We start from the raw sequence: 12,118 nt of genomic DNA, 5'->3' as shown, positions 1-12,118 counted from the left end.
CAAAGAAGATGTGCAAATGGCCAGCAGGCACATGAAAATACCCTTAGTTATTAGGGAAATGCAAATTGAAACATCAGTGAGGTACTACTTCATACTCACAAATAGGGATATAATAAATGAAAACAGAAAATAACAGCTGTTGGCAAGGGTGTGGAGAGATTGAAACTCATGTTCTTCACTATTGGGAATGTAAAATGGTTCAACTGCTGTAGAAAACAATTGATGGTTCCTCAAAAAGTTAAATGTAGAATTACCGTATAACTCCACAATTCCCCTCCTAGGTATACACTGAAAAACAAAAATTGAAAACAGATGTTCAAACGTGTATATGTACACACATGTTCGTAGCTGTGAAATTCATAGTAGCCAAAAGGTGAAAACAGCCCAAATGTCCATCACTGAATGAATGGATAAACAAATTATTCAACTATCCAATGAAATATTATTCAGTCATTAAGAAGAACAAAATACTGATACATACTGTAATGTGGGTGAATCTCTAAAACATTATGCTAAGTGAAAGAAACCAGACACAAAAGGTCCTATATTGTATTATTCCATTTATATGAAATATACAGAATAGATAAACCTACTGAGACATATGACAGATTGATGATTGTCAAGGGCTGGAGGGAAGGGAGATGTGGAGAAACTTCTTAACACCAGGTATGAGGTTTTACTTTGGCATGATGAAATATTGTGCATGTATTAAATGCCACTGGATTATTTGCTTTAAATGATTAATTTTATGTTATTAATATGATTATCACCTCAGTAATTTATTAAAAAAAATAAGACCCCAGGTGATTCCTGTACACATTAAGATTTGATAGTACTGCTCTAATAGATACTGTATCGTAAAGAGTTTGGAACCTCAGGAAACTTCTAATCTAGTAGACTGGAAAATGACTCCATGTATGAGAGGTTAGACACCAAGATTCACATTTATTCTGAAAAAAAAAAAGTGGTATGAGGGGCAGTTTACAGAACTGGTTTTGGCAGGAACCTGCCCTCCATGAGCTCACAGTCTAGTAGAAGAAAGGGGAAAAACAGTATATGCATAACTATTCAGGGCACAATGCTGTGTCATTCATTCACTCAATATATATTTATTGAGCAGTGAACAAAAGACAAAAATATCTGCTCTGCTCCCATGAAGCTGTCATTCTTGTGGGACGAGACAGGCAGATCAAATAAGCATATTATATAGTCTGTGACATGATAAGTACTATGGAGAAAAATAACAGGGTGGAGGGATATGGAGGATAGGGCCAACTATTTTGAGAGAAAAGACATCTAACAAAGGGAGAAAAGAAGGACTACTGGGAGAGGTGCTGGGGCAAGAAAAAGTCAATACTTATTTTAGATTTACAGCAAATTTTGAGAGAAAGGAGCCTAAAGCTGAACTTCACAGGGCAGAGGAGTAATGCCCTAGCCGTAGAGATCATCAGACTTGAAGCACAGTGTATCAGCAAAGAGTCAAAACTTTTTTCTCTGTAACTCCATAAGGTAGACAGGGCAAGACTTATTTGGCCATCTTACACATAGGATTACTAAGAACAAGAGCAAAGAAATGATGCAGCTAAGGTCACCCTCTGGTTACTCACTGGGTAGTGGATGAGCTGAGAGTCCAGGTTGGATCTCCTGATACTGGGACAAACTGGCAGGGCTCTGAGCATACCAGCCCATGTGGGGCTATGATGTGAGGACAAGAATATAGGGAGAAGGGAGAGTGATCTTGCCTCACAAGCCCAGAGTGTGTTAGATGGGTGGGGACTGAGGGATCAGGGCCAGAAGGTCTTGGGGCTCCCAAGGCTTTCATGTGGCCTTGCTATCCTGTTCCATTCCTTCTTTCTCCTTTTCTAGTGCTCTGCTGGAAAATGAAAAGAAGAAACGTGAGATGGCAGAAAAGGAGAAAGAGAAGATTGAACGGGAAAAGGAGGAACTGATGGAGAAGCTGAAGCAAATCGAGGAACAGACTAAGAAGGCTCAACAAGGTGAGGCTTGGCGTCATCTTGGAGACTGGATTTTCCCACAGTCTGACTCTGTGAGCTGGAAAGCCTTCTGTCTGAGCTGTAGACTCGGGACATATATTCAAGATGTGGCTAAAAGAATAGAGGAATGATGAGGCAAAAGGTAGAGTGCCTAGAGCTTTTTGCCATCTGTGCCTGGGGTAAAGCATTTCCAGGAAGGAAGTTAGGTGTCCCTTCTTAATCTCTGCACTCTTTACCACCTTTCCCCTTCCTTCTCTTCCCAGAACTGGAAGAACAGACCCGCAGGGCTCTGGAACTTGAACAGGAGCGAAAGCGTGCCCAGAGTGAGGCTGAAAAACTGGCCAAAGAGCGTCAAGAAGCTGAAGAGGCCAAGGAGGCCCTGTTGCAGGCCTCCCAGGACCAGAAGAAGACCCAGGAACAATTGGTAAAGCTACAAAATGGAATGGGATTATGGGATCTGAATTTTCTCTCTGTCTACGTACCTATTCACAGCTACCTCTGTTTGCACATCTGGCTCTTTTTAGCAGAGTACCTCTCTGCAGGCTTCTAATAGATAGCTCCCTCAGAAGCAAGCTGAGAATTAACTTTGCAAATAGTCTTCCCTAACCTTTACTTTTATTCTTTTCTTAGCAAGTGGGGACTTGAGCTGATGACCTGACAAAGTAGAGAGGGAGGAAAGAAGTAAAGGGATTCACATCTGATTGACTAGCTATGTGTGTTACAAACTATACGAGCAACTTTTCACTTTTCCTTCCTTTCTTATTTCCTCTTCCGAATAATCCTATGGGATTAACTCATGTGGGATAATATGCACAGGTAATGAAATTAGGGCTCAGAGAGGTTGAAGAGACTTGCATAGGTCACACAATTGTGACTAAGAATGAGAAGTCATTTCTGCTTCTCTTTTAAGGGTTTGCTCCCTAAAATCATGTGTAAAGTTGTATGTCTATACATTATTTATAGGGGAGGAGGGTGAGCATCTATATTTTCATCACAATTTCCAAGGGTTCTGTAACTCAGAATTTAAGAACCTGTGGCCCAAATTCCTTAACATATGATCTTATCCTGTACTGTTTGGAGTGGGAGTACAGGAAAGTAAAACCTAATTTTCAGGGGAAACTGTCCTCCAGGAGATTTGTCCAAGATGTGAGGGTATGCATAAGCTTTATTTCCTTGGTCATATAACTCTGTGACACTTGAGTGTTGTTCCTGTACTTGTCCTGAGAAGATCTTAGTGGAGGCCTGAGCATTGTAGGAGAACAGGAAAGGGTCTGCCAGTTCAGGCAGTGACACAGTGATTTCCAAAGCTTTACTGAGGCCCTAACTCTGCAGTGGGAGAGAGAAAAGAGGGGAGAGAGTGACATAAAGAAGAACCAGAGGTGACACGTTGTTTGCCTTCAAGTTTATAGTCTAGTCTAGGCAGGGAGTTAATAGGGTGCTGTAGTAGATCTGAGAATGAGAGTGTTCCCTCTTGGGCTTCCTGGAGGAGATGTGGTAAAAAGAGTCTTCAGAGCAGCAGCAAGTGAAACAGGAAGTTCCCTGTTAGTTCTCAGAGGATCTGGGGTTGAAGACACTTGGGCCCTAGGGACTGAAAGGCCCACTTCTCATAAGCTTACAATTAATCCATAGGCCTTGGAAATGGCAGAGCTGACAGCTCGGATCTCCCAACTGGAGATGGCCCGACAAAAGAAGGAGAGCGAGGCTGTGGAATGGCAGCAGAAGGTAAGACATAGTGCCCAGGACTAAGTGGTGTGGGATGGGATATCATGCCTAAGTTCTTGGATTCCTTAGGTTTGGGTTTCTTCACTTTTCCATCCTTCTTTGACAGTGTGTATCATGGGAGGAACTCAAGGCTGTCTCAAATACTTCCCAGAATTCTCCAGTACCCCCAGGGAATTTGGTATAATTACTCCTGTTATACAGCTGAAGAAACTCAGGATCAGTCAGGCAAAGTGGCTTGAACTACCTGGTGCCTGCTTTCTTCTGGGCCATTCTAGGCACATGTAGGGATGCTGCAGGTTAACCTGGTTTGGCTGCCATCCTTTCTCTTCCTCTGTTACTGAACAGGCTCAGATGGTACAAGAAGACTTGGAGAAGACCCGTGCAGAGCTGAAGACTGCCATGAGCACGCCTCATGTGGCAGAGCCTGCTGAAAATGAGCAGGATGAGCAGGATGAGAATGGGGCAGAGGCCAGTGCCGAACTGCGAGCTGATGCCATGGCCAAGGATCGCAGTGAAGAGGAACGCACCACTGAGGCGGAAAAGAATGAGCGTGTGCAGAAGCACCTGAAGGTATCCATGCAGACCCAAGGGGTCATGGAGACCATGTGTATTGACTTAGTAGCCATGGCCTTCACTAGATCATTGGGGTAGGGGAGAAGGAGAAGAACCTGTCTCAGTGCTGTGTGAGGGCTTTAATGGAGGGATCTCTCACTTATAAATCAGACTCTGAACTACCTCTTCCCCCTCCTGTTTTTTTTGCTCTGTCCTCCATCCATATTCCATTTACCTCTTATATTCAGAAAATATTTAGTTGACACAATTCCTATCTGAATTTTTGATGTATTGCTCTGCTCACAGAGAATACCTGTCATCAATTGATCCACTCAGTTGGTGTCTTTTGTTTTATTCTTGCCCCACTGCAATTCTAACAGGGCTGGAAATGGCTCTCAAAAAATATGTGTGTGTGTGTTTGTGTGTATAAAGGGTGGGGCCAGCGGAAGTGGAGTGGGAGGGGAAAGAGAAAGGGGAGGGAGAGGGGTGGGATGGGATAAATCAGGAAATACATTTGGTTAATAAGGGGAGATAAAATTAGAGGAAGCCATTAACCCTTTATCCCCTTGCACCTTCACAGGCCCTCAGTTCAGAGCTGGCCAATGCCCGTGATGAGTCCAAGAAGACTGCTAATGACATGATTCATGCTGAGAACATGCGACTGGGTCGAGACAAATACAAGACCCTGCGCCAGATCCGGCAGGGCAATACTAAGCAGCGCATTGATGAATTTGAGTCTATGTAAAGGGCACCTAGCCCCTAGGGACCCCTCCTCCCTTCTTCCTTGCTCTCACACTCTTATACTCTTGCCTAACTCACACTGTGCTGGAGCCATTAACTAGAGCAGCCCTGAAGTCACGCCAAGCATTCAGTGCAGCCATGGGACCAAACCTAGCCCCTCAATCCTTACTCACTTCCCTAGGCAGAGAGATGGGCACTATGGTGCCAATGAGATCCTCTTTTTCCTCTGTCCTGGATGATCTGGCTTGCTAGAAGAGAACACTTTCTCAGCTCAGAGGCACTTCCCGCTTGGTTTGGGAAATACCCTCACATTTAATGCTGCTCTGCAGGAGTCAAGTGTGGAGTAGGTTGAAAACTGGCCCTCACCCCTGCCCCACCACAGCCTTCATCGTCATGGTCTTGTGATTTGCAGAACTGAAGCATCACAGGTTTAGAGATGAAGGCAGGGCCCTGGCTACATGCTCTAGAATGTCAACTGCCCTAGGATTAGGCCTCCCAATGTCCATTCCTTCTAGAGTTACTTAGGCTTTTTAATGATTGGAGGCTAAAAAGAAGTGCAGTCATTCTTCTCTCTACCTCCCAGATTGGGCCTGTTACAAACTCAGTCCCAATAAACCTTGTCCCTGAGTTCAGACACTCATTCTTCTCTTCAGCGTGATATGGGGGAGAATATGCCTTCAAGAGGCTTCCCCAACATCCTGGAAGACTGTTAGCCCTTCTGTTCAGACATGATTAGGTAGAGAATATGCCTCTATGTTTTATGGGAGCCTAGGCTTATTTTAGGTGAGCTCTATGGGCAGAAATATCTCTTACTTATTATTCTGTGTTCCTCTTCCCTTCTTGGGACCTGCCCTTCCCCACTCCAATCCACAAATCCCCTCAGGTAGAAGAATAGGGATGGTTATTTCCAAACCCAGCCAGCCACATCTAGGACTCTTGCCAAGAGGAGGAAATATTCACATGTGGCTTCAGTATTTTCACCTCTAGGGGTCCCAAACCACGTCTCCCTTCAGGGCTAGTTGGGCCACAACTTCTGCTTTAGGGTCATTAGGGCCTTGGTTTGGTGAGTCCTGGATCTTGATGTCAGTTGGCTCAATTGGTGAGTGTGTGGAAGAAGCCAAGTGTGGTGAGAGAAGCTCGTGGCCCAGATCCTACAGTTTACTTTGAGCCCTACAAGGTGCCTAACAGCCCCTTCCCATCACCCCTCTCTAAGGTGATGATTGGGTCCTGCCTCTGTTTAATAAACCTTTAACCCAGATCTTGCCACCAGTTATGCTATCCCTTGGAGCTGTAAACCAGAGAGCTATTAGGGGTTCTGGTCTGGTCCCTTTCACGCCCCCACCTCTTTCTCTCAACCCAGGAGCAGCATCCTCTTCCTCTCTGTCTCATGTGTGCTCTTTTTCTTTCTACCAGTGTTATATATTTTAGCAGCATCTAATTCAACATTGATTTCTGCATTTCTTGCTAATGCACCCTTAGAAGATACTAGTCTTGGGACAGGATCATTTTGGCCTCATTCCTTTACCACCCCTACATCTAGGAAGCATATTTTGCCAGAAAAATTAATGTAAGAAGCTTTCAGTATTAGTGATATCATCTGTCACTGTAGGTCATACAATCCTTTTTTAAAGTACTTGGTATTTGGTTTTATTGTTCCCCTTTTTTTTCCTGCCTTATTCTCAAAGTTCATTCCACAGAGGGGCCCTACTGTCCTTCCATGCAGTGCCCCTAGCCCAGAGCCCGTGGCTTTGATCACTCCATCCCCTTGCCTTCTGCTTGATCTTGGGAAGTCTTATGTGCATTGCTGTGTATTATATTGACACTCTGTTGGTGATGTGCCCTATATTTGCTAAATTCAAACCTGGAATTATGGGGCAATCCAGCTGCCTTAAAGGTAGTATCCACCCCACCACTACCCCACTCCCCGCCAGGGGAAGCTGGGGAGAAAGATTAGATTTTATATTCAGGTTTTTTTTGTGCATCTTTTGGGGGTTTTTTAAATTTGTTTTTGGAGGGGTTTATGCTTAACCCATGTTCTATTTCAGTGCCAATAAAATTTAGGAAGACTTCACTATGACTTAATCTTTCTTTGTGGCATCAGTGGATGACTGTAAGATACTTTAATGTAATTTCCACTCTGTGAACCACTTTTCTATCGCTGGTCTCTTCATTCTCACTTCAGTCCTATTGGGAGTGGATATGACTATCCATCCTCGTTTTATAGAGGAAGGAATGAACTTGAAAAAATAGAAGAGTAGAATAACTGCCCAAGGACACAGGACTGTATTAATTAGTAGCCTGTGCCCTTTCCATAGTCCTAGGCCAATTTTTCCGATGTAGATGGGCCCTGCATTGACCATGTAATGCTCCTGGGTTTGTTTGGCTCTGGGTCTGCTTGTAAGGAGTGGTTTATATCTCTGGACTCCTCCTGGGATGGTCAGGCCGTTTCCTGCCTCCTTGTCAGGAATGCCTCCAAGCTTGCTCACCTCCTACTACCCTCACTTCTTGTAGTGTCAGTGAAGGTCAGAGAAATCACCTTGAGTTGAACCCTGTTGCAGAAGATAGTGGGAAGTGGAGTATGAAGTGAGAGTGGAGAATATATGTATGTACAAAAGCTGTTGGGCAGTACTTTATGGTTTATAAAACTTGTCAATTTTGTAGCCTTGCTATGGTTGTCCCAGTTTTACAGATGAGGAAACTGAGACTCAGATATGCCTTCTAGGTTGTCTTGGACCTGGCGAACTCTCACTTACCAGCTCCCTTCTTGGTGAGCCAACATGTACAAGGAAAAGCAAGTTATGTATTCTGTGAGTTTTAAATCCTTACAACAACCCTTTGAGGCAGTGGTTCTCATACTTGTTTGCATATTAGAATCTTAAAGATTTCAAAGCCTAGACCACTTCCTCAGATCAAATTATAATCTCTAGTAGTGGAACACAGACATCTATATATTTGATTATTCCAAAATACAGACAAATTTGGGAACCAATGCTCTGAGAATATACTGTTTTATCCTGTTTTACAGATAAAGAAATGGAGGCCCAATAACATGAGTTAATTTCTACAAGGTTGCAGATAGAAGTAATAGAGCCAGGATATGAACATAGGCAATCTAGTTCATGAGCCTGTGCTCTTAATCACTGCACTATATCTTTTCCCTGCTATTTCCACCAGGGGCCTGAGGGAGGACACTCATGCAATGGGAAGAGGAAATACATTTGATTTTCTGTATCTATGGAGTCTATCTACATCCTCTGATTCAATCAACTGTGGATCGAAAATATTTGAAAAAATTCTGAAAGTTCCAAAAAGCTAACCTTGAGTTTGCTGCATCCTGGCAACTATTTACATAGCATTTACACTGTATTAAGCATTATAAATAGTCTAGAGATAATTTAAAGTATACAGGAGGATGTGTGTAGATTATATGCAAATACTGCACCATTTTATAAGAGGGACTTGAGCATGCACTGGTTTTGATATCTACAAGGTACTTGTAACCAATCCCCTGTGGATACTGAGGGATGACTGTACTTGCACAGCTTCAGTTCTAAGGCAGCAAATAGAATTCTAGGGCCCTAAAACATCAGTGTGGTAAGGGGCTTTAGGTATAACTGCTAATGATATTCACAAATGTTACCTTAGGGAGTTAAGAAGTCCTAGGTCCCCTCCAGCTTCAACCAGAGGGTGCCCATTTCTGTATGCTGTGTATGTTGGGCTGTATATGTGCAAATGTGGGAGACAAGTGGTCTTACGCTTCCAGGAAGATGGATGTGGCAGGCAAGATAATGGCCCCTTGCAAAGGTGAATATATTATCTTATGTGGCAAAAAGGGACTTGGGGATAGTGATGTGATTAAGTTAAGGAGTCTAAGTTTGGGAGATGATTCTAGATTATCCAGGTAGGCCCAGTGTAATTACAAGGGTCTTTAAAAGGTCAAGCAGGGTCAGAGAAACAATTGAAGATGCACTGTTGATGGCTTTGCAGATGAAGAGGACACAAACCAAGGAATACAGGTGGCCTCTAAAAACTGGGAAAGGCAAGGAAGCAGATTCTCCCCCCAGAACCTCCAGAAGGAACACAGTCCTGCTAACTCTTAAGCTCAATGAAACCCAATTAAAACAAGCATACAGTAAAAGATGGAAAGCATCCATACATGAATATGATAGCAAAACCAGGAACCATGTGAGGAGGAGAGTACAAACACAGGAAATGGGAACTTCATTTGAAATGAAGAGACCAGCAACTCAAAGCAAATATATATATATATATATATATATATATATATATATATATATTTATATATATATATACACATATAAAGAGACTGCTATATCAAAACTTCATAGGAAATGGAACCTCCCCAAAGACTACAATAGATACACACACATAAAAGAAAAGTAACACAAATACAACACCAAAGATGAGCCAAAAGAGAACAAAACAGGAAGAGAAGAAAAGATGACCTACAAAAACAAACCCTAAGCAGTTAAGGAAATGAAAATAGATATTGATTTGAAATTAACACACGTATTGATATTTATGCTAAATTTAAATGAATCTCATGCTCCAAAAAAGACACAGACTGGCAGAATATATATAAAAAACAAGACCTGTATATATAGTGTCCACAAGACACCCACTTCAGATCTAGGAACACATACACTCTGAAAGTGAAAGAATGTGAAAAGATATCCTGTGCAAATAGAAATCAAAAGAAAGCTGGAGTAGCAATATTCATATCAGACAAAATAGACTTTAAGATAAAGACTGTTACAAGAGACAAAGAAAGTATGTAGTGATCAAGATATCAATGAAAGAAGAAGGCATAAGAATTATATATCCAACATAGGAGCACATATATAAGGCAAATCCTAGCAGCCATAATAGGGGAAATTGGCAGTAATACAACAATAATGGGACATTTTAACACCCCACTGACACCAATGAACAGATCATTCAGACAGAAAATTAATAAGGAAATACAGCCTTATATGACACATTAGACTGGAGAGACATTCCATCTGAAAGCAGCAGAATACACTTCTCCACGAAAGTGCACATGGAACATTCTCCAGGATAGGTCTCATCTTGGGTAACATATCATGCCTTGGTAAGTTAATTAATTAATTTACTTTTGGCTGTGCTAGGGCTTCTTTGCTGTGCATGGGTTTGCTCTAGTTGTGGCAAGCAGCAGGTCCTCTAGTTTCAGTGTGCGGGCTTCTCGTTGCAGTGACTTCTCTTATCGCAGAGCACAAGTTCTAGGCAAGCAGGCTTAGTAATTTTGGTGGTGCATGGGTTTAGTTGCTCCATGGCATGTGGGATCTTCATGGACCAGGGAACAAACCTGTATCCCCTGCATTGGCAGGTGGATTCTTAACCACTGAACCAACAGGGAATTTGAAGCACTGGTAAATGTTAGGAAATTGGAATCATATCAAGCATTTTTTTCTGAGTAGTGTCTTCTGGGATTAGTAATCAATTACAGGAAAAAAAGGTAAAAAAAAAAGTTCAAGGAGGCTAAACAATAGGTTATTGAACAACCAGTGTATCACTGAAGAAATCAAAGAGGAAATCTAAAAATACCTAGAGACATATGACAACCAAAACATTATGATCCAAAACATGGGAAACAACAAAAGCAATTCTAAGAGAGAAGTTTATAGCAATACAATCTTACCTCAGGAAAAAAGAAATATCTCAAATAAAAAAGCTAACTTTATACCTAAAGCAACTGGATATAGAGAAACAAACAAACCCAAAGTTAGTAGAAGAAAAGAAAACATACATATCAGAGCAGAAACAAAGAAAGCAGAGACAAGGAAACTATAAGCAAGGTGAAAAGACAGCCCTCAGATTGGGAGAAAATAATAGCAAATGAAGAAACAGACAAAGGATTAATCTCAAAAATATACAAGCAACTCCTGAAGCTCAATTCCAGAAAAATAAATGACCCAATCAAAAAATGGGCCAAAGAACTAAACAGACATTTCTCCAAAGAAGACATACAGATGGCTAACAAACACATGAAAAGATGCTCAACATCACTCATTTTTAGAGAAATGCAAATCAAAACCACAATGAGGTACCATTACACGCCAGTCAGGATGGCTGCTATCCAAAAGTCTACAAGCAATAAATGCTGGAGAGGGTGTGGAGAAAAGGGAACCCTCTTACACTGTTGGTGGGAATGCAAACTAGTACAGCCGCTATGGAAAACAGTGTGGAGATTTCTTAAAAAACTGGAAATAGAACTGCCATATGACCCAGCAATCCCACTTCTGGGCATACACACTGAGGAAACCAGATCTGAAAGAGACACGTGCACCCCAATGTTCATTGCAGCACTGTTTATAATAGCCAGGACATGGAAGCAACCTAGATGCCCATCAGCAGATGAATGGATAAGGAAGCTGTGGTACATATACACCATGGAATATTACTCAGCCATTAAAAAGAATTCATTTGAACCAGTCCTAATGAGATGGATGAAGCTGGAGCCCATTATACAGAGTGAAGTAAGCCAGAAAGATAAAGAACATTACAGCATACTAACACATATATATGGAATTTAGAAAGGTGATAACGATAACCCTATATGCAAAACAGAAAAAGAGACACAGAAATACAGAACAGACTTTTGAACTTTGTGGGAGAATGTGAGGGTGGGATATTTCAAAAGAACAGCATGTATACTATCTATGGTGAAACAGATCACCAGCCCAGGTGGGATGCATGAGACAAGTGCTTGGGCCTGGTGCACTGGGAAGACCCAGAGGAATCGGGTGGAGAGGGAGGTGGGAGGGGGGATCGGGATTGGGAATACATGTAAATCCATGGCTGATTCATATCAATGTATGACAAAACCCACTGGAAAAAAAAATAATAATAAAAAAAAAAGAAAGCAGAGACAGAACAAAAGCTAAGATCGATGAAACTAAAAGCTGACTCTTTGAGAAGTTAAACAAAATTGATAAACCTTCAGCCAGACTCATCAAGAAAAAAAGGGAGAAAACTCAAATGAGTAAAATTAAAATGAAAAAGTTACAGCTGACACCACAGAAATCAAAGGATCACAAGACTACTACAAGCAACTATAAGCCAAACAA

The 12,118-nt window shown here is 41.9% G+C and overlaps 1 protein-coding gene across 1 annotated transcript in view; it reads left to right on the top strand.

Moving 5' to 3' along the window:
- MSN (moesin) overlaps nucleotides 1–7,080 on the top strand; it is a 71,197-nt gene extending 64,117 nt beyond the window's left edge. Inside the window, exons 9-13 of the mRNA XM_043895406.1 lie at nucleotides 1,867–1,997; nucleotides 2,258–2,418; nucleotides 3,624–3,716; nucleotides 4,062–4,286; nucleotides 4,849–7,080. Of these exons, the coding sequence (XP_043751341.1) occupies nucleotides 1,867–1,997; nucleotides 2,258–2,418; nucleotides 3,624–3,716; nucleotides 4,062–4,286; nucleotides 4,849–5,013 (775 nt within the window). The 3' untranslated portion in view covers nucleotides 5,014–7,080. The remainder of the gene's footprint in view (nucleotides 1–1,866; nucleotides 1,998–2,257; nucleotides 2,419–3,623; nucleotides 3,717–4,061; nucleotides 4,287–4,848) is intronic.
- The last annotated feature ends 5,038 nt before the right edge of the window (nucleotides 7,081–12,118 follow it).

Source organism: Cervus elaphus, chromosome X (genome assembly GCF_910594005.1).
Source record: "Cervus elaphus chromosome X, mCerEla1.1, whole genome shotgun sequence".
Classification (NCBI taxonomy): domain Eukaryota; kingdom Metazoa; phylum Chordata; class Mammalia; order Artiodactyla; family Cervidae; genus Cervus; species Cervus elaphus.
This window is presented reverse-complemented; position numbering and strand designations above follow the sequence as displayed.